Consider the following 21,854-nt stretch of genomic DNA (forward strand, 5'->3'; position numbering starts at 1 on the left):
CTTAACAAATATAAGGCATTTGAGTTTTGTCTCTCAGGAAAAACATCCCTTAATTTTTAACATCTGCAATTGACTGACTTTACCAAAATCTTTTTAAAATGTGAAAAATGATGAGTTTTAAGTGTCCCCTGTCAGCTATTACCACAGACTAACCCCTCGTACTTTTACATGTGGTCATGCTGGGGGGTTTCTGGGAGGCTTTCTGCCAGCCTGACGTATGTGGTTTGTACTTGTATGAGACACAGGTGTATCTGTCCCTGCTCCGGATGTACCTGTCACCCCCCAGTGTTCACTGCCTGGGACCAATCAAGCTGGAACTGCTGGAGCCACAAGCCAACCTCCAAGCTGCCCTGCAGGTCCTCGAGCTGCACCACAGCAAGCTGGACACCACTAAGGTCAGGACTTCTTCTCGGGAAGATGGAGGGCACTTGGGGGAGCATTGAATGAAAGGAGAGGACAGAGAAATGGACTGGGATTCGAGAGCTCTGTGGCTTCAGACATTTCCTCAGGCTTACTCCTGTTCTGTTTCACCATGTTCCCATCTCTGTTCCTGTCCCTAGGCCATCAACCTTCTCCCAGCAAACACTCAGATTAATGATATACGCATCTTTCTGGAAAAGGTCTTGGAAGAAAATGCACAAAAGAAACGGTTCAATCAAGTGCTCAAGAACCTTCTCCATGCGGAATTTCTGAGGGTATGAATTTTCCCAACTCCAAGGTGCAGTTATACTTTTTAGTACGAGAGATAGTTACCACATAGCCCTGTAGACAAAAGCAGAGCTTTGTGTTGCTTTAACACTGTAGCTCAAACCGATACAAAACTGACTTGACATTTAGTTGCAAGTGTTGTAGTTAGAGGCCTCTGTGGGAGCTGGGAGGTGAGACCCAGCCAGCCTCTGCTTGGTGTTCTGTGTGCTGGAAGGTGGGGCTTCTCTCCCAGTCGCTCTGCTCTCCCAGGTCCAGGAAGAGAGGATTTTACACCAGCAGGTGAAGTGCATCATCACCGAGGAGAAGGTGTGCATGGTGTGTAAGAAGAAGATCGGGAACAGGTGAGCCTTCTTCACAGCTATGCAGTTTCAGTCTTGATAGTGGTCAGGCTTGGGACGGATTTCTGCCCTTTAACTGAGGGGGAAAGCATGGCTGTTGACTCTTGGCCATGGTTAGTTCTTGAGGCTCCAGAGAGCAGTCCATGTTGTGTTTTGCGGGTGGGCTTGAGGATTTAAAGACTTGAAATGGCATGGGGCTCTTGATTTTCTGCCTATAAAGCCCTTCCCTTCTGGCAACTATGTGTTGTGATGTAGCCAGTGGGTGTGTGTGAGTTGTATGTGGGCAGAAAGTTCTTATCTTTTAAGGATGTGTCTCTGCAGGAAGAAAAAGACTTGAGTAAAATCCTGAGCCAGCAACGTTGTGTTTCAAAGCATATATTCTAATCCATCCCCTTTCCTGCAAAGCATGGTGTTTTGTCCTTTTTCTTATGTGGGTGGAAGAATCCAAAAAGACCTTACTTCTGTCTTTTGTTAGAATTGGCCTGAAACTTGTTCTAATGAGCATTGTCACATCTGCATGAGCTGGTGCTGACTCAGGCCGGTGTCCTGCTCCATCTGCCCCATTTTGCACATTGATTACTTAATAAGAAATATTCCCATGCCTTCAAACTGCATGGAGCTCATCCTCTGTTTGGTTATGTGACAGAGATGGTGGCTATGTAAATCCAGAAGACCCTCAGGGTGGGCCATTCCTCGTGGTTAGGGCGGGCCGCTTCTGGGGTCGCATATGGGTAAGGCGCCTTCTCTTAGAGGTGGTCCTCACTCCTGAGTGGCTTTCCCTCCCTACAGTGCATTTGCGAGATACCCCAATGGCGTGGTCGTGCACTACTTCTGTTCCAAAGAGGTAAACCCAGCTGACACCTGAGCCCAGCATGCCAGGATTTCTTCAGATGGACAGTTCAGCTATCCCAGAGAGGGGAAGGAGCACTGGCCTTAGAAATGAGGGGCTGCTTCCACCACCAGGTGTCTCCCCATTTGGACACTACTGGCTACCTTGAGCCCTGGCACATCTCTGAATTTATCAGACTTGTGGTCTGGTGTTACCAGCTTTTTGATAGAAAAAAGAGATTAGCTATACCTTATATACCATTATGTCGCAGGCAGTTGCAGAGAATTTACTACCTGCTTGGATGGGAGGAGGTGACGAAGGGCAGTGTCCTGCCTTTGTACACCAATCACCTGATCAAGGAAAGTGTCTCAAGAGTCCGTAACCCTGAGATTGTTTATTCAGAGTTTTCTGTGAAGGCACATGCAGGACTTTGCATGGAGCCCCCTGCGCAGTTGGCCTGAGGTCTGGAAGGAGAGCAGTCCTAGGTTTCTTCTCACTGCGCAGGCCGGACACTGGCTGTCTAGGTGATGACAGTCATTTCTCCATAGTCACCACTCCCTCTGTCTCCCTGGGAGGCTCCCCACTCATCCCTTTATGTTGTTAGTCTCCGTTTCTTTCTCGCTATTTATTTTCTTCCTTTGTCTCCCTTCACTGCTCTACCCCAGCTTTGTCTCCCATTTTCCCGACACCAGGAATAACTAATATTTTAAACAAGGTAAAATGAGAAGCAAGAGGAGGTCTCAGTTTCCAGGATACACCGATAATTGATTGTCAGGTATATTGTAAATAGATCCTCCTTGGACTGAGAGCTCTATGCTTAGAGGCTTAGGAGAGGGTCATCCTCCGTCCATCAGGGCCAGGTGTGACGGTGGCCCTAAGGATGGCCTGTCATATCTCTTAGACATCTGAGGGGCCTCCTGCTCCTGGTTCACCCACCAGCCACCCAGGGCAGGTTGGTTTAGTCTGTGGGCTGAGAGCTTTGTGCCTTGGACACCTTTCCCTTTGCAGCTAGTGCGGCCCGCTTACCTCTCACAGCTTGGCCTGGCAGTTGTTCTCTCCAGCTGGCTTGTTGCGGGTGGGTGGGTCTCTGCTACACACAGGACTGCTCACATCGGGAACTGACAGGGATGTGATGTCAGGCATGCTTGCGAGGTGCCTGGGGACAGCCAAGAGCGCTGCAGGAGGTGGCAGCAGCACATGGGTTTGTGAAGTCACTCCCTACCACATCCATGGAGGGGGCAGGGAGACTCCCCACCCCCGCGGGTATCCGAGACAGACGGGAGGAGTGTCTAGCATTGCAGGCAGACACACGGGGAGAGCAGCCCTGTGTCCTGTCCTCCGTGGGGTTTACAACGCACAGTCTTGTTGCTGCTGTGTTTTTAATGGTGATGAGGGTGGGTGATGGTGCCCAGCCCCGACAGTGTTTTAGTAGCCTGTCCTTGACGTGCCACGGTTCTTTTTAACCCGCAGCACTGTGCCATTTTGGGCCTTTGTTGTAGGCTGACGTAGTGGTGTAGTAGACTAGGCTCCTCCTGGGCACGCTGTCCATGGAGGGTCCGCGGGGACAGAGTGCATGCCCTCGGCATCGTGCACGCAGATGGGGACTGCTCAGGTTTGGGAGACAGAGCAGCGCTTCAGGAGAGCCAGGCCCAGCTGGCCGTGCCAGCACATGAGAAGCAATGCTGCCCTTGGACCTGTTTGCACCAGTTCGGAGGCGCTTCCTCTGGAAGCAGCAGTGAAGTCATGAGGCCGGCCCTCCTCTGTGCAGCAGAAGCTCGCCCCACCATGCAGACCCAGTCTTCCTGGCTTGCTCTGTTTGTATCTTCCATTCCCACCACCTGTGTGGCACATGTGTTTGAAGCAATAGAATAAAGAATGCGTGTTTTCTTCCTTTGGAATATATAAACGATCCAGCTTTCCCAAACTCCATTTTTCCTTCCCTGGACCTCTTTGCCCTCTGTGGAGATGTGGAGAAGGCTAGACATGAAACTCTGTAATGACTCTTGAGGATCTCATAATAAACATCATAAAGTAAGAAACCAACCTGTTTGGGTCTCTTTTCCACGCGTCCTGTGATGGAGATAACAATGAGAAGATACTGATTTAGGTAAGAATTGAGAAGAATAAGCCAATTCGTGACAAAGAGAGAAAAGACAGTAGAACACCTGTGGCACCTGTGTGTCTCGATCTGTGCCATCCAGCACAGCTAGTGTGGCTGTGGTGGCTGATGGTGTGACAGCACAGGTATAGAACATTTCTGACATCACCAAGTTGTGTTGGACACACAGGAACTCTAGCTAATCCCAGTTGTCTCCCCGGGCGCTTCACATATTAGGGCCTCATGGCCTCTTCCTGCAGCTCCTGCTGACCGGAAGAATCACGAAACATACACCCAAGGATATTTGAGAAGTGGAGAAGGGTTGGTCCATTTTGGCCAGCTCCAAAAAGGCAGTTTGGTCTTTCTCTGTCCCCCTATTTAGCCATCTCTGGTCATCCTGAGTGTTGAGAATGAAAAGCATCTGGAACTAAGAAGCATGGCTTTATTGAGGCACAGGACCTGTGACTCCCAAGAGAGAGTGTTGTACAGCCCAGAAAATACATCAGTCAGGAGATGGGACGCCAGACTGCTGTGTCCGCCCCAGCCAGCTCCGCGCCTTTCCTCATGCCCCTCTGGTGTGGATCCACAGGTCCCCTGCATGCTGTGCATGGATACCACCAACGGGGTGGCACTAAGGCATTTCTGAGACCTCAGCACAGGTCTTGGCTTCATGGCTCAAATGAAGCAGAAATAGGCCCTCCTGTTGGAGCCTGGCCAGTGGTAGTCATCCCCTTTTTTTCTGGGAGTTTCTGGTCTCAACTTGCCTACAGTGTTCGTTTTGGAATTGAATCACCTCTTTTTTGGATGTTGTTTTTTCAGTCTCCACCTCATGCCTTGGGGAGGAGAGTGGAGATGACTAAGTCTTGGTTGAAGAATAGAAATTCTCTCCCATTGGCTCACTGCCCCAGAAATCTTTTCTTCTGGAAGCTGCCTGGATGGACAAACACCACCTAGAGTGTCGTGGTCCACAGAAAAGGGGACATCACGTACCATCTGTAGCCTAAGGCTTATGGTGGTCAAAAGAGGACCCTCTAAACTAAAGCCTTACTTCTAGTAGCTTAAGGATAGGCAGACATGCTTTTTAGCTGTCGCTATTGATACCACCTGACTGTATCCCCATCTGTATACCCGGACCATCCAGGTATATCTACCCATTCAGGAAGAGGGCCCTGGCCAAAAGCTGCTGTGAATTTCCTCAGGATATGGATGGGTCCTCCTCACCTTTGGTTCCAGGGCCTAGTGCAGGTTTGGTTCACAGCAGACGTCTGTGTTTGGAGAATAAATGAGGGAGGCCACAAGAGATTAGAAACACCTTTGAGTCCAGATAAAACTGAACCGGAGATTTCCATGTTCCTGCTTAAGAAACATGGGGAAGGTGGGACTTGGAAGGCAGATGGTTTTAGGACTTCTTTCTACCTGGAGGAGCGGAGGCCCCGAGGCAGAACTTACTAGCTTCCATTCCCTGGGCTTGCTGCATCAGCATTGTCTAGAAGGCTTGTTGGAAATATGAACACTTGGGTTCGACCCACACCCACTAAATCAAATCATCTAGGGGGTGAGACTCAGGTATCTATTTTCCATGAGCAGCTCAATAATAACCAGAGGCTGGGTTTGGGAGCCAGAGTACCAGTTCCTCATCCTCTTGGAGAGGGACTGAAGTGCCTCCTGCCTGAGGGAATTGGGCCCCAGCCACTTCCTGGAGCATATCAAACTCCACCTCCAGCCCCAGCAGGCCACCCAACTCTGAGTCCTCAAGTCCTCCTGTGAGCTGCCAGCTCCACCCTCCCCACCTTGGTGTTACCGTCAGACCTGAGCTAGCAGTAAGTGGAGCCAGAGGAGAACAGAGTGGCTCTGGAAAGCAGGCAGGGCTTCCTGCTGAGAACTGGGCTGGCTGGCCATGCTCTGGGCGCTCTGGCCAAGGTGGCTGGCAGGCAAGGGGCTGCCCCTCCTGGGGGCAGTGCTGCTGCGGAAGAGAGACAAGAGGGGACCTCAGTGGAGGCAATGGAGGGTAAAGTACTTGATCTTCCCCGGGGCGTGTGGACTGCAGGAGTCCTGGGAGCTCAGTCCCCTCTGAAGACAGGCTAGCCCAGGGTTGGGTTTTGATCCGGGCTAGGACTAATTTGCTCTAGCCAACCTGGTGGAGCTTAAAGTGATTGGCCAAGACCTTGGCTTTTGGAAATAATCCCACCCCCCACCCTCCCCAATTAGGAATGGACAGTGAGGTCATGTGATACGTACTGCTGTTGGCTTTGGCCAGATTGCCCTAGCCTGGATGTAGATAGAGCCCCTCAGGGGAAAGGAGGAAGGTGTTTGCTGGGATTTTGAGGGGCTAGCCTCACTCCCAGGAGGCTGCAGCCTGCTGTTATCTCTCTTTGGCCCAAGCTATTGTCTCCTTAGCGACTAGTCAGACCAGTCCAAGCTGGATGACACCTGGTTTCCCTTCACCTGATTTCCTAGGAGGTGTGGCCTTTGTCAGCGAGCTAGTGGGTGGGATGGACTACAGCTTTCCCGTCTAATATTTAATCTAAGTACATCACTCCAGCTCTCCCTTAGGTTCCCAAGCTATAGCAGCAGCATGACAGGGAAGCTGCCAATTTGTGGTACCTCATAACCATAATTAGTAACAATGGCCACATATATGAAGCACTTATACCAGGCACTTTATACAACTTCTCATTTAAAACTCCCCACAACCCTGTGAGGTTGTAACCCCCCGTTTACTGATGAGGAAAATGAAGCATGGGGAAATCCAGTAATTTGCCCAAGTCCATTCAGCTAGTCCCTAGTGGAACTTAGCTTTGAACCCAGCCTGAACTCATCACCAACATGCTGAACTCCCAATGCCAGGACCCTGCCAAGACCTCTCAGCTCCCAGGCACAGCGACATCAGTGACCTTGGGCCAGGCTCCTGCTCTGTGACTGGAAGGGGGAAGACTAAGCTGGGCATTACCGCAGGGAGGAGATCAGGCCCCCTACCCAGCTTCCTGGAACTGAGTTCCTGAGTTCTGTTGTTTCAGCGGGAAACCCACCCCTACTATGACCTCCAGGTGAAGGTGCTGAGGGCCAGAAATATCCAGGGCACAGATCTCTGTGAGTGACCCCCAATTCCACCCTTTCTTCTCTTCCTTTCCCTAGGGCCTCCCCAGAGCTCAGCAGGGGCTGGCCTGAAGTGTGTGTGTGTATCTGGAGTGGGGCAGAGGGGCTCCTGGTGACTGTGGAGGGAATCCATCCTGGTGAGGGAGCCCCAGGGCAGGCAGGAGGGGCTGGAGGGGAGACTTGTGCAGACCATGGACTCCTCTCTGACACTAGCAAGTGGAGCAGTGCCAGCCTGAGTGAGCATGTGAGGCCCACTGTTGCCAGAAATCATCTGCTCTCCAGCAGCTTTCCACACCAGTGCTCACAATGGAAGGGGAGTTCTTTGTCTGAATCAGGCTCTTTTAGGGAATTACTCAACTATCTGTGCTGCCACGTGGTCTTTTCAACTGGCCACTACAGGATTCAGTTGAATGGGTGGTGTAACTGGTCCCGATGGAGTTAGGGACACCGGCTCTCCCCACGTCGCCCTGTCCCAAACAGGCAGCTTCTATTCTCCTCGGCTCCTTCCCCTCTGCCCCAGCCTTCCCCAGGCAACCTTTTCAGCAACAAGAGTTAGAGAGTGAGGACCCCTCCCTCACCCCACCTGCAGTGTCCAAAGCTGACTGCTACGTGGAACTGCGCCTGCCCACTGCGTCCCCTAACCCTGCCCAGACAAGGATGGTGGCTAACTGCAGTGACCCTGAGTGGAACGAGACCTTCCACTACCAGATCCATGGTGCTGTGAAGGTGAGGGCCAGCAGAGGGAGAGGGCTGCCTATGTTCCTGCCCTATGTCAGGCTCCCACCTCTTGCCTGCCCTGTTTCCAGAATGTCCTGGAGCTCACCCTCTGTGATAAGGACATCCTGGGCAGTGACCAGCTCTCCCTGCTACTCTTTGACCTGAGGAGCCTCAAGCCTGGCCAACCCTACAGACACATCTTCCCACTCAACCACCAGGTGAGCCTCCACACCTGTGCCAGCAATGAATTGAACTCAAGGAGAGGAAGTTGGACACAGGACACCGAGGTGAGGGCTCCTGGTCAGCACAGGCCAGGCCTCCAAGACAGGCCCCTCTTTATCCTACACCACTAACCCTACAAACCCTACAAAGGTTCCCCTCAAATACTTCTTCCCTGAGTGGAGCCAACATGTGAGCTCCTTGAGGGCAGAGCACTTTGTCTGTCTTAGTCACTGCTGAACCCTCAGTGTCTAGAATAGGGCCTAGAACACAGTTTTGAAGGCATGAAGCTTCTCATGAAGATGCTACTACTTGTCCTGTGCCCATGAGAAGCCACAACAATGGTCACCTCTTCTAGACCCTGGAGCTGAGCAGGGTAGGGGGCAGGGTCAGTCTCTGATGCTTTCAGAGCTCTTTGCAAATGGATGCTTCCTTGCTTCATCCATGTAGGATTCACAGGAGCTGCAGGTGGAATTTGTTCTGGAGAACAGGTGAGTCCAGGTGGTGCCTATACCCTTCCATTTACACCAAGACTCTAGGACAGCTCCAGCTGTCAATCACCAGGACCTACGCTGGCCTGGCCTGTGGGGGAATGTCCTAGTCTAGTCACCCATTTGAGTGTTGGTGACAAGCCCACTCTCACCCCCAAACCTGGCCATGATCCCCAGGCTCTATCAGCTGCTTCAGTCACATATTATAGTAACAGCCATCTCAAGGGGAGCCAGATGTCCCATGAGCCCCTCATCCTTTGCAGCCAGGTGCCTGCGTCTGAAGTCATCACCAATGGAGTCCTGGTGGTGAGTAGGGAAGGCGAGCTTGGGGCTGCCCGGGGCTGGGGGGCATTGCAGACTCCACAATTGAGCCTATCATGCCCACTTGCCTGTGAAGGACACTCAAGCACTCCTGAGAGGAGAAATGTGCTAGGGAGGCATCTCCAGGGACCAGGGGCAAGAAGCTATCTCACATCTGAGTGGACAGCTCAGAAGCCCACCATCCTACCTTGTGCACAGCACATCACTTACTTGGGCCCCTGGCTGCTGGGATTGCCAAAGGCATCACTATCAGAGCCCCTCTCCTCCTTCCCCTTTCCCACCAGGGCCACTTCTTCTGAATCCTGGGAAGGAGGCCACTACAGAAGACTCCTACCCACAAGGCACGGGCCCTGGGAAGGTTGTTAACTGGGCCCTGCCCCAGAGACCCCTCCTTTCACCCTGGTCTGGGCCCTGTGCGGGGCCCTGTGAATGGGTGGCTCCCACAGGCCTCTGTCTTCCTCAGGCTCAGCCCTGTCTGAGAATCCAGGGGACCCTCAGGGAAGACGGGACAGCCCCACATCGAGAGTATGGTGAGTCTGGTCCATGACCTTGGGTCTTGCCTTCTCTCCTAGGGGTTGGGCTGCTGATTTCAAGAAGGTGGGTCTGAGGCGGAAAGTTCTTAATGTTTTACCACTCAAAACTGACCAAGGATGGGACGGATTCGCCTCTGGAAGTAGTGAATTTCCTCTCCTTGGAAGTGTTCAAGCATAGAGGCTGTATCAGTCCAACTAGTGCTCTGCAAAAAGCAACCCTAAATCTCAATGGCAGACAACAGGAAGCATTTATTGAGCTCATGCATCATGATCTAGGCTGGGCTTGGCAGGAGGGACCTGGCTTTGTGCCATATGTCCCTCAACAACCTTCTGTGACTAGCAGACTTGTCATGTTCTGTTTTTGCTGTTGTTAATTTTTTTAATGTTTGTTTATTTTTGAGAGAAAGAGAGTGAGTAGGGGAGGGGCAGAGAGAGAGGGAGACACAGAATCTGAAGCAGGCTCCAGGCTCTGAGCTGTCAGCACAGAGTCCAATGTGAGGCTCAAACTCACAAACCATGAGATCATGACTTGAGCTAAAGTCGGACACAACCAACTGAGCCACCCAGGAGCCCTGGACTGGTTGTGTTTTTAAGGCATCAGCAGAGGTATGAGAGCAAGCCCAGATGAGCAGGTGGTTTTCAAGCCTTTGGTCACATCATAGTCAGTAACTAACATTTTGGCCTCTCAGTGGGAGGAAGTGAAGTCACATGACAAAGCATGGGCATTCCAGAAGTGAAGAACTGAGGCCACAGGTACAGTGTGCCACAGAGGGTAGCCACTCAGACGCAGAAGCAGAAGTGCAACAGAGGCTGTGTGACAGCTAAGGTCTCCTCTGACACTGAGGGTCTGAGCCCATGGGATGAGTCCTGTCCAGAAAATGTCCAGCACTTACTCTGAGTCTGGCACTGTGCTCAGCATTTCACATGTCTTTTATGTTTTAATCCTCATAACAACCCTGGAAAATACAACTATATCCTCTTGATTTATGAAGCTCTAGCTCAAACAAGAAACTTACTTAAGGTCACACAGTGACCAAACTCTGAGAGTGATAAGGCCAGGAACCAAACCCAGGTCTGTGACACTCCGGGGTCTATTGTTTCTGACTCTGAACAACACATATCAATCTCCATCCATAAACCATGGTGTGAAAGAAGTATCAGTTTCCTTATTTTCTCTAATTCCCTCCCACCCAGGGTCATGTCATGTCTCCAGGTCTCATTTTAGTGCCAAGGAGGGTATGTTGGGAGAAGGGTTTCATGTGGACCTCTGTTCCTGAGGCATCTGCCATTCTGGGCTTTCTGGGTGTCTGTTGCTCCCAAGTCATGTTTAGGGTCTGGGGCTCCTTTGTGAGGCTGCTTGGGGTCCCCCCTGTCTGAATGTCATGGACATTTCTCTCTGGGGTTTTTCCTCCTCCCGAGAAAGCTGCTAGGAACAGGATGAGCCCACAGGCCTCCCTCTTTGCCTCCTTCTGGCCTGGGCTGGCTCTGCTCTGCTCCTCCGAGCCTCTACCCAGGAACCCACTCCTTCCTCTCACCTCCGCTGCACACCCTCTGTGTGCTCGCAAGGTCTTACACTTTGGAAACAAAGGGCAGAACAACTTATTGCCTATCTGTTTTTTTCCCTGGCCACAAACCTTCCCCAGGGTGATGAGCACAGAGCTTGAATGGAGGCAAAAGATGGGGAAACTACCAGTTGAAGATTGGTAATTAATGTAATAATGTATGATAATTATAACATTATAATTATTATAGAATTATATTTTATATAATTAATATCATGATCTCAAAATCATCAGCCTCATAAACTCTGGGCAAGGAGTCCTCTCCCTCCCTGCCCTTCCCCCTTCCCAAGGCATTGTGTGTTTCCTACCCTCCCCAGTTCCCAGTTCTGACCAGGGCACGTTGTAGGACCCTGAGTGTCCTTCATGATGCCTTTGCTGTGGGCCACAGAACCACAGGGTGAGCAGGGTGATGAGTTGGCATCTCCAAAGAGGAAACAAAGGGGAGTTGCCATCCAGGTCGCTGCCATCATGAGCCACACACACCCCTGCACTCTCACCCCCTTACCTGGGCCCTCTGCTCCCAGGCTCTAGGCAGATTCAGCTGACAGTGCCCGGGGCCTACGAGAAGCCACAGTTCTTGCCCCTGCAACCTCCCATGGAGGGAGGCCTCCCAGCTACCTTCACCTTTCACGTGAACCCAGTGATCAGCTCCAGGCTGGATGTGGAGCTGGGGGAGAGGCTCACAGTCCTGCAAGTGAGTGAGCCCATAGTCTGGGAAGGGATGGATGATAGAATCAGTCCATCCTAGAGGGGCGTCCTGGGGCCACCATGGATGCATGTTTTCCTTCACCATGATGGGTTCCTTGGGTGTTTTCTTCTCTACAGAGTGGTCCAAGTGCTGAGCTGGAGGCCCACACCAACAAGCTGGGTGAGGGGGGTATCCTGCTCTCCTCTCTGGCCCTAGGCCAAGAGGAACAACGCTTTGTGGCCCTAGGGGAGGTAAGGCTCTGCCTGGGTGCCTGAGGGACCCTTGCTTGCTCTGTGACCACCAAAAGAAGCCTGGGGGGAGGGGCCTCAGAGGGGGTCAAGTTCAGGCCAGCCTGGAGCTCAGCCACGATGTTCACATACGGGCCAGAGCTACCAGAGCAACAGGAGCTGTGGGTGGGGGAATCCACTCAGGGCACTCAGGTATGGGGCTGTTGTCTCTTTCAGGGCCAGGAGGTGGTTCTGAGTATGAAGGCAGAAATGAGGTGAGGAAGGCTGACTTCAGGAGGAAGGCTCTTATGCTAGGCTGAATATGTAGGGGCTCTTTGCCCACTCAGCTCAGCCCGGTGGTGGAAGGCATCTCTGGTTCTGCTGAGGTCTTTCTAAGGGGTTCGATGGAATATGGGTCTGCTCCTGTGAAAAATGGGCTGGGCCCAAGGCTTTCCTCCAATGAACAGTCACCCAGTACCCGCCCCCTCCCCCCCCACTCCATCTCTGGCAGCTCTGGAGACCTTGACCTGCGTCTTGGTTTTGGCCTGTGTGATGGGGAACGGGAGTTTCTGGACAAGAGGAAGCAGATCGTGTCCAAGGCCCTGCAGCAGGTTCTGGGTTTGAGCCAGGCGCCTGACAGTGGCCAGGTATGAAATGGAGGAGCTGGACCCCAGGGTCACCAAGACCAAATCCAGCCTCTTCCCTTGAGAGTACTGTGTGGCCAAGTGGTTACAGGAAGCCTTGAGAAAGGGTGGGAAACAGAGGAGGAAGGGGCAGTCCTGCTTGCCAGAGCTGATAGGCAAAATCAGGAGAGTCAGGACCCTGTATGTAATGAGGGATGAACTGCCCTGGCCAAGGGAGGTATATGAGTCTCCTCAGGCTGCCACAACAGAACACCACAGACAAGGTGGCTTAAACAACAAACAGTTATTTTCTCACCTGGAGGCTGGAAGTTCAAGATTAAGGTGCCATCAGGGCTGGTTTCTGGTGAGGCTTCTCTTACTGACTTGTAGACAACTATGTTCTTGCTGTGTCCTCACATGGCCTTTCCACTGGACATGTACAGGGGATAAGGGGAGAATCTCTCTCTTCCCCTTCTTGCAAGGACAGCGATACTATTAGATAAAGGCCCCACTGTTATGACCTTACATAACCTATATAACCACCTTATAGGCCCTTTCTACAAATATAGTCATACTGGAGCTTCGACATAAGGACTTGCAGGGGCAGGAGCACAATTCAGACCATAACAGTAGACAAAGGGATTTGGAAGTGTAGGGTCCACGGGAGCCGTGGCTGGGAAGCAGGAGGCAAGGCCACACCAAGGCAGAGAGCTATGGTAAATTGGGAACAAGTTGGTGGCTTTCTTCTGCTACAAGTGTACTCAGGAGTCAGAGCCTCTTCTGAGTCCTGACAAAGTGAGCAAGACCGGACTGTTCATTTGATAATGACTATTCTGTGCCAGATGTCCTCTCTGGAGGTAGAGGGTAAAGAGGGCACAGATCTTGTTCTCAGGGAGTTCTGTGTCCTCCAGCGCTCTGAAGGGAGAGTGTCCTTGTGGGCACTGGCCAGGGAGCATTTCTTTCAAGATAGAAGAAAGGAGGCCAGGGAAAGGAACCAAAAGTCTGGGGGCAGAATGAGCTAAAGCTTCACGGAAAAGCTGAGCAGCCAGAAAGCTTCTAGTCTGACCCCACCAGGCACCTCTGATCCCAAAGAGACATCTGGGCACCGCTCACGTCTGGGGCAAGTCCAGGCTTTTTGGTGGTCTTCATCGCTTTAGCCCAATGGTTCTCAACTGGGGGTCATTTCATCCCTCCACCCCCCACCCAGAGGACATTTGTCTATGTCTAGAGACATGCTTTATTGTTACCAGCAGGGCCGGGGGAGAGGATGCTATTGGCATCTACTGGGTAAAGGCCCAGAATGCTGCTAAGCATCCTCCAACATACAGGACAGCTCCTCACAACAAAGAGTTACCCAGTCCAAAATCATAAATAGTGTCAAGACTGAGAAACCCTGCTCCAACGGTTTTGGGTGAAATCCAGGATACCTTCCAGTTACATATAATCCCGAGACAATTGTCAAGAGCCATCTCTAGAGTCATACTGCTTCAGTCTGATGGCCCATCACTTACTACCTGTACGATTGTGGGCACATTGTCCAACCTTCCTGTGCCTCCGTTTTCTAATCTGCAAAATGGGGATCCCACTGGGTTGCTTGTGAGGATTCAATGAGATAATACAGATAAGGCTCCTAGACAAATGTCTGAAATTATAAGCAATAATTCATAAGCGACAGTGGTCGTCAATGTTATGATTATTTTTGTGCCCAGGTGCCTGTGGTGGCTGTGCTAGGTTCGGGAGGTGGAACCCGAGCCATGTCTTCCCTGTACGGAAGCCTGGCAGGGCTGCAGGAACTTGGCCTCCTGGACACTGTGACCTACCTGAGTGGGGTCTCTGGGTCTACCTGGTAAGTGAGGTGGAGTAGGATTCAGAGTAAAGGAGAGCCCTGAAGGGGAAGGAATGTGGCTGGTGATATAGGTGGAGTCCCTGAGGGCGTGCTGGGATCCTGCCTCCAAGGGGGTTAGGAGGGGCACTGAGTGCCCAGGCCTCCTTGAGTGGGTGGGGCAGGGCAGTGGGTTCAAGGGATGGAGAGGCAGGGTCACTCACCAACAGTTGCATTCCCTCTCTCCCCTTGCCGTGCTTGCTGCCCCACTGCCCCTAATTCCCTCTATGCCCAGGTGCATCTCCACACTCTACAAGGACCCAGACTGGTCCCAGGTGGCCTTGCAGGGCCCCATTGAGCGTGCCCAGGCTCGGGTCTGCAGCAGTAAGATGGGGGCGATGTCCACGGAGCGCCTACAATACTATGCCCAGGAACTGGGGAGCCTGGAAAGCACTGGCCACAGAGTTTCCCTCATCGACATCTGGGGTCTCCTCATTGAATATTTCCTCTACCAGGAGGTAAGAGAAGAGCAGATAATAAATAAACACAGCTCCTTTCCACCCCTGCCCCGCCAACACTTACTTCTGCCTTAGGTGCTGAGGTAAGATCTAAGGTTTGCAAAGAGGTCCCTTAGGTCTGAGCTCTCTGAGGACAAGAGGTGGATCCCTGAGTGGGCTGACACCACTTCGTCTTTCCTGGCTCCTCACCCCTGGGAGGGGAGAAGCTGGTCTGCAGTTTTCAAGTCCATCTGCATATTAGAATCACCTGCACAGCGTTTCTTTTCTTTTTAAAAATGTCTTAAATGTTTCTTCATTTTTGAGAGAGAGAGAGAGAGGGAGGGAGGGGCAAGAGAGAGAGAGGGAGACACAGAATCCAAAGCAGGCTCCAGGCTCTGAGCTGTCAGCACAGAGCCCCATGCCAGGCTCGAACCCATGAACCATGAAATCATGACCTGAGCAGAAGTCGGATGCTTAACCAACTGAACCACCCAGACGCCCCCCATCTGCACAGCTTTTCAAAAACACCCTTGCCTGGGCCCTACTTCCAGAGATACTGATTTGGGCTGGTCTGGGGTGAAGCCCTAGCACAGTGTGTTTTGAGAGCGTTCCAGCTGCCATGCTGCTCCTAGAACTGCAGGCTGGGTATGAGCTGGGAGGTGAGAGTAGTCAGAGCCCAGCAGGGTTCTCAGCCCTCGGAGTCTGGCCCACTGTGTGGCTCTCCGTTGTGGACGTCTATCACAAGTGGTTTCTTGTGTCTGAGGAAAGAATGCATATTTTCAAACGATTTACTTTTTAAAGAAAGTAAACTGGTTTTCAATTTTTCCTTTAAAAATGTCACTGACTCAAAAAAACAAATGTCACTGACTCCCTTGGGTTCCAATATGCTTTCTTGAATGGGAAACAAGGGGGAGTGTTCCCAGTGCCCCTGGAATTGCACAAAACCCACAGGGGCCTTACCTTTGCTGCAGCCTAAAGCCTCGTCCTTAGAGAGCTGTCTCTAGAGCATTGGCCTTGGCAGCCACAGTCCCTTGTGGGCCATGGCATCCTCTTCAGGGTATCAGGCCTCAAGCCATGAGGGTGGGAGGAAGGGGACCCCCAAAAGTCAAGTGCCTCCTTTCCTTCCTACCAGAAAAACCCTGCCAAGCTGTCTGACCAGCAGGAGGCTGTCAACCAGGGCCAGAACCCTTACCCTATCTACGCCAGCGTCAATGTCCACACCAACATCAGCGGGGAAGACTTCGCAGGTGCCTGGGTACAGGGACCTGGGAAGCAGGTGGAGGCGATGGGTGGTAGGAAAGTGGGAGAGGCCAGAGCTATCAGTGTATAGATGGGAGCCTTGGAGCACAGCGGGCTTGCTGCCTCCTGCTTTTGACAAGTGAGATTCCCGCTCCTGTGCTCAGGTGTGGGGGGAAACCTTGGGGTCCTGGTGGAAGGCCCCTGGTGACATTCCCTTCACTCTGGATCCCCAGAATGGTGCGAGTTCACACCCTATGAGGTCGGCTTCCCCAAGTACGGGGCTTATGTTCCCACTGAGCTCTTTGGCTCTGAGTTCTTCATGGGGCATCTGCTGCAGCCCCAGCCCGAGCCCCGGATCTGCTACCTGCAGGGTGAGTCTGGGCTGGAGGGCTGGGGCCAGGGCAGGGGCTGGGCCAGGCCCTGAGGTGGGCTGGAGGAGATGTGAGGGCCCAGGGCCTTACCTTTCTGCTTAGGTGTGTGGGGCAGCGCCTTTGCAGCCAGCCTGGATGAGATCTTCCTGAAGACTGCCGGCTCGGGCCTCAGCTTCCTAGACTGCCACAGAGGGAGTGTAAACATCACAGGTGCGGGTAGACACCCTGACCTCCCCCTACTGCTCTTTCCAGCGTCGGGGCCCTGGTGGAGGCACAAAGGATGAGGGAGGGGATGGTGCAGGACTCAGCTGTCCCACTGCATTCAGAGAAGTCCTGAGGAAGTGACTTGTAGCTTAGGGTCTGTGGATGCCCAGAGATCTGCTGATGCAGCGTGGCAGGGGGACCAGGGGAAGGAGGGGAAGGCCCACCTCAGAAAAGCCAGTGGGAGCTGTGAGTGCTCTATAGTAAGACTGCGCCTTTGAATTCTCTGCTTGGGTTCCAGTTATGTCAACGCAGACCAGGACCACTGGGCATCTGGTGGGTATCTGTCCACACACCTCAGGGCTCCTGTTTGGGCTGCTTCCTGCTGCACAGAACCTTTTCTACCTTTCTTCCCTGGATAACCTCTGCTCATCCCTTAAGATTCAGCTCTGACATCATTTTGTCAGGGGGCTTCTCTGTTCTACTGCATGCCCCCAGCACCCAAGTTTCATAGGACTATGTGCACACCCCACCATTGTCCTTACCTTGGGGCATTGGTATGATTTATGATCTCTTTATGTGACTCTCCCCCTAAGTAGGCTATAAGCCCTGGAGGGGCCCAGCACGCAGTAACTGCTCAGTAGGTGTTTAATGGATGAAATTGTGATTGGAAGTTGTATATAAAACTTTGTTTTCTTTTTTTAAAAAAAAGGTTTTAGATTGTAGAAACTTCTTAAAAATTTATTTATTTATTTATTTGTTTATTTATTTATTTATTTATTTTGAGAGAGACAGAGAGAGAGGGAGGGGCACAGACAGGGAAAGAGAAAATCCCAAGCAGGCTCCACTCAGTACAGAGACCAATGCCAGGCTCGATCTCATGACCACAAAACCACAAGGCTGTGACCCGCGTTGAAATTAAGTGTCGGACACTTAACCAACTGAGCCACCCAGGCGCCCCATACACAACTTTATTTTCAAAGGGCATATAAATTATCACTTAAAAAATACACTGTCATAGGCAACTTTCAAATATAGGGACGCTGAAAGAAAAGGTCATTTAAAAGAGGTTCTGGGAAGCAGTGGTCTGAGGCTTGGGAGGTGGGGTGAAGGAGGGGTGAATGTGGGGGGAGATAGGAAGGGTCCCCTGGGCCATAAGGGCCACTGGAGAACAGACAGCACCCTTCTGACTGTATTTCACCCACGCGCTCCCATCTAGATGACTGCCAGAAGCTCCAGCTGCACGATCCCACACGTCTGAGGACCAGGCTCTTCACCCGCCAGGGGCCCTTCTCCCAGGCCGTGCTGGACATCTTTACTTCCCGCTTTACCTTCGCGGAGAACTGTAATTTCACCAGGGGCCTCTGCCTGCACAAAGACTATGTGGCTGGCCAGGAGTTCATGGCCTGGAAAGGTGGGTGCTGCTCTGGCTGGGGATCCCCCCGCTGCCTTTGCCTCTGGCTCACGGCTCACCTGGACCAGCACTGCCTTTGTTCCCGGAGGTTGGGCTATGGGCTCCTGCTGCCCAGGGGCTGATGGGGAAAGACTGGGATGTCTGCCAGGAGGCAGGGCCAGGGGCTGGGGTGGCAGACTCTGTTGCCATCAGAAGAAGGGGAGGAGAGATCTCTACAGAGAGAGAAGAGTGAGCATTTGTCCCTATTGCAGATACGCACCCTGACGCCTTCCCTAACCAGCTCACTCCCATGCGGGACTGCCTGTGCCTGGTGGATGGGGGCTTTGCCATCAACTCTCCGTTCCCACTCAGCCTGCTGCCCCAGAGAGCGGTGGACCTCATTCTGTCCTTTGACTACTCCCTGGAGGCCCCTTTCGAGGTAAGGTGTGTGGTGGGGAGGAACTGAGGTTCTCTGCAGGGCGGCCTGGCTGGGCTTTGGGAATTGCCCTTCATGGAGGGCCTGGGTTCTAATCCAAGGGCGGGTACCTTGTGAAGACTTTTAGTGGCACTGGTCTCCCCAGCTGAAGGAGGGGGATTGCTGAGGCTATGAGATGGAGGGGGAGGTGGGAGAAGAGGCCAAAGAAGGTCCTCAGAAGTCTCCCATACTGGTGAAGAGAAGGCTCCTGTTCTGGCCCCTGCCTGTCCTGATAGCATTCTTTGCTCCTATCTGGACTGGCGTCTGGGTCTGCCCTCCGTTAGTTACCATCAGGTCCCCTCGGGGAGTCTCTAGGGGCAGCTCCCTCAAACCCTGTGGGGTAGTCGATGGGTTCCATCATCTGGATGAGCTTTCTGGTCCCGCTGCTGGGCCAGCCCTTCTATCTTTGGCTTCCTCCTCCTAATCCTCCTGGGTCCAAGGAAAGCCTGGGATTAGATGATGAATAAAGCCTCCTCCCACGTGCCCTTCTGTAACCATTCAGTTTCCACCTGGTGACATTGAAATCAGCCCCTAAGAGGAAGCAGGGAGGAGCCAGAGAAGTGAAGGAGAGGAATGACACTGGGAACACTAATGATTGTCCTTAATCTCCACAACCCCCCACTAGAGTTATTCTCTTTTTTATTATGTAAATAAAGAAATTGGCTGGGGAAGGTGATGTAGCCCACCTGCAGTCACTCAGCTAGTGGGCGGGCTATGTGAGTGCAGGCAGCCAGAGGCAGGGTCCAAAGCTGGCCTCCCTGCCCAGGTTTTACAGATGACAGAGAAGTACTGCCTGGACCGAGGCATCCCCTTCCCAAGTATCGAGGTGCTCCCCGAGGACTTGGAGGAACCCCGTGAGTGCTACCTGTTCGCCAAGGCCAAGGACCCCCGCTCTCCCATCGTGCTGCACTTTCCCCTCGTCAACCGTACCTTCTGCACACACCTGGCCCCAGGTGAGGGGAGGCCCTGGGCTGGGGTCTGGCTCACACAGCCCAGGGTGGTGGTGGGGTGCCGTTCTGACAGTGGATTTCCTGGACCTCATGCCTCTTGGAGGGCCCAGGTTGGCCATTGCTCCACACCTTCCAGGCCTCAGGATCCACACTGGCCTGGTTCCTCCTGATGGTAGAGAGAGCTGAAATGTGGGTCCCGCCAGATGTCCTAGGGCAAGGGGTGGGGGCTTCTGGGCTGGCCACTCCTAGCCACAGAGTGCCCCAGCCTGGCCTCTTTGCCACTTCCCACCTGTAGGTGTGGAGCGACAAACAGCCGAGGAGAAGGCCTACGGGGACTTTGTGGTCAATGGGGCAGACACTCCATATGGCATGATGAACTTCACCTATGAGCCTGAGGAGTTTGAGCGGCTGGTGGCTCTGAGTCGATACAATGTTCTGAACAATGTGGAGACCTTGCGGCATGCGCTCCAGCTCGCTCTGGAGCGAAGGCAGGCTGGGGGCAGGGCTGGAGGCTGAGTCAGGCTGGAGTCAGAGGGCTGTGAGAGGGGAGCAACTGTGGGCCCCAGACCAGGGCTTGGTATGGGGAGGAGTGGTAGACTCTGTGGGGTTTCTTCATACCAGGTTACAGGGACTGGCTCTAGGTCCTTCAGGCCTCAGAAAGCTCCTGAGGAACAGCAGCTTGGCTTTGGGGCTGCACCCTTCTCATATGTGTTTCTGGGAGACAAAGTGGGGGGATGTCTCCCCCAGGGGCTTTGGGGAGGAGGAGGGCACGAGTGAGCAGTGCTAATTTTACACTGGAGTATAGAGGGATGAGGCCACAATCTAGCCCCAGGGCATGGTCCAAACCCAGAAGGACCTTAGGGGGCCCAGGTCTTCAGACCCTCACCAAGACTGGAAGCTGTGAAAGCAGGTTAAGCTGAGACCAAAAGCAGAGACCCCTCCGTCTAATCCACACTTCCTGCAAATGGCCGGGCTCCTGGATGCAGTGCTCAGTGCTATCAAGAATAAAGGGAGACCTCATGGATTGCCAGTCTGGATCATTAATGCCACCTTCCTGCCTGCCGACTCTCCTTCACCTCTGGCTTCCCCTGCCCCCTCACCTCACTGCTCACCACCCTTCTCTGCTCAGCCTCCTGAAGGCTGTGGGATGGCATCCTGGCTGGTGGGTATGCACACGTTTCCCTGCTAGTTACTGATGCTTTACTCTTTAAACTCGGACCACACTCTCTTGTCAGGTGTACAGCTGCCCCCTCCTGCAAATAGTCTCGCCATTCCCAGAAGCTCAATGGGTATGTCTAGAGCATGCATTTGTTTACCAGGGAGCAGAGTGAGTGTGTGGCTGCGTGGGTGTGCGTGTTGCTAGTGAGGGTGGGGCTGGCGAGCACCTGTCTGTGGGGCAGGGATGGGCACGGTAGAGGGGCCTGGCTGGGAACTCGGAGGCCTGGATTCCTGCCTCTTTCACAGACACGTGCTATGATCTGGGCAAACTGCCCCTCTCTCTCCCTGTTTTTCATCTCTGTTGACCCACCTGGGACCTTCTGATAGCTGGAATCTCTTCACCATGGGCAGATTTCAGGTCTGTAGACAGGGGGTCCACCCTGACTAGGCATGATGTGGGGGCCCTCTGGCCGTTGGCCTCTGAAGCCTTGTTGTCCCCATGTCCTCCCTGCCCAGTGCTGAGCTGCCTGGGGCCCTTCAGTGGCCCTGATGCCATACTCACTTGGACACTTGCTCCTCCTACCCTCTCCTCCAGGAGTGCTTTCTTGGGCTGCACCCTTCCCTCTCTACCCTCTCCAGGACCGAAGTCACAATTCCTTTTTTCGGTCAGGGACACCTATGTGAGGAAGGCTCACACATCCTGACTCCGGGAAGAAAGCCCTCGTTCTGGCTCCTAGCTGGGAGAAAGGTGGTCCCAGCCTGTGCCCCCAGCCTGGCCTGGCCTGGGATCCCCAGGCCTCCAGCTGGACATGAGCAGGGAGGGCTGAAGAAGCTGGACCTCAGAAGGGCCAGTGTCTTGGCTGGCATGGGTAGGGAGCAATTTGGTTCTCCCCTACTTCCCAACCATTGCTTCCTGTCATAGACCACCACTACTGTCTCTGGGCTCAGCAATGAGAGGTTTCCTTTGGGGTAGCCCCAGACTGGCCCCTGAGCTCCTACTATGGCCATCTGTCATCACCACCCCTGTGCTGGCATCATCAGTACTTATTAAGACCTCCACAGATTGGGGCGCCTGGGTGGCGCAGTCGGTTAAGCATCCGACTTCAGCCAGGTCACGATCTCGCGGTCCAGGAGTTGGAGCCCCGCGTCAGGCTCTGGGCTGATGGCTCAGAGCCTGGAGCCTGTTTCCGATTCTGTGTCTCCCTCTCTCTCTGCCCCTCCCCCGTTCATGCTCTGTCTCTCTCTGTCCCAAAAATAAATAAAAAAACGTTGAAAAAAATTTTTTTTTAAAAAAAGAC

At 53.0% G+C, this 21,854-nt stretch overlaps 2 protein-coding genes across 2 annotated transcripts in view; both read left to right on the top strand.

The window, feature by feature from the left end:
- VPS39 (VPS39 subunit of HOPS complex) overlaps window positions 1-3,918 on the top strand; it is a 46,587-nt gene extending 42,669 nt beyond the window's left edge. Inside the window, exons 22-25 of the mRNA XM_043554163.1 lie at window positions 246-395; window positions 561-695; window positions 958-1,049; window positions 1,836-3,918. Of these exons, the coding sequence (XP_043410098.1) occupies window positions 246-395; window positions 561-695; window positions 958-1,049; window positions 1,836-1,911 (453 nt within the window). The 3' untranslated portion in view covers window positions 1,912-3,918. The remainder of the gene's footprint in view (window positions 1-245; window positions 396-560; window positions 696-957; window positions 1,050-1,835) is intronic.
- A 1,500-nt stretch (window positions 3,919-5,418) lies between these two features.
- PLA2G4F (phospholipase A2 group IVF) lies at window positions 5,419-20,422 on the top strand. Its single transcript, XM_043554166.1, has 20 exons — window positions 5,419-5,981; window positions 6,991-7,063; window positions 7,659-7,795; window positions 7,876-8,004; window positions 8,456-8,496; window positions 8,760-8,802; window positions 9,281-9,347; window positions 11,437-11,606; window positions 11,738-11,851; window positions 12,065-12,102; window positions 12,339-12,474; window positions 14,160-14,296; window positions 14,568-14,790; window positions 15,902-16,016; window positions 16,242-16,379; window positions 16,482-16,589; window positions 17,800-17,994; window positions 18,246-18,412; window positions 19,215-19,401; window positions 19,694-20,422. The coding sequence occupies exons 1-20, from the start codon at window positions 5,871-5,873 to the stop codon at window positions 19,912-19,914; spliced, it is 2,550 nt and encodes an 849-aa protein (XP_043410101.1). The 5' UTR covers window positions 5,419-5,870; the 3' UTR covers window positions 19,915-20,422.
- The last annotated feature ends 1,432 nt before the right edge of the window (window positions 20,423-21,854 follow it).

Source organism: Prionailurus bengalensis, chromosome B3, assembly GCF_016509475.1.
Source record: "Prionailurus bengalensis isolate Pbe53 chromosome B3, Fcat_Pben_1.1_paternal_pri, whole genome shotgun sequence".
Classification (NCBI taxonomy): Eukaryota; Metazoa; Chordata; class Mammalia; order Carnivora; family Felidae; genus Prionailurus; species Prionailurus bengalensis.

What these genes read in the sequence shown, in the direction of transcription:
- PLA2G4F (XM_043554166.1), top strand. Translation starts at nt 5,871, where the DNA reads ATGCTCTGGGCGCTCTGGCCAAGGTGGCTGGCAGGCAAGGGGCTGCCC. An exon ending in GCTTTGTGGCCCTAGGGGAG is followed by an intron (nt 11,852 to 12,064) that starts GTAAGGCTCTGC and finishes TGTCTCTTTCAG; the next exon opens with GGCCAGGAGGTGGTTCTGAG. An exon ending in CTGCACACACCTGGCCCCAG is followed by an intron (nt 19,402 to 19,693) that starts GTGAGGGGAGGC and finishes TCCCACCTGTAG; the next exon opens with GTGTGGAGCGACAAACAGCC.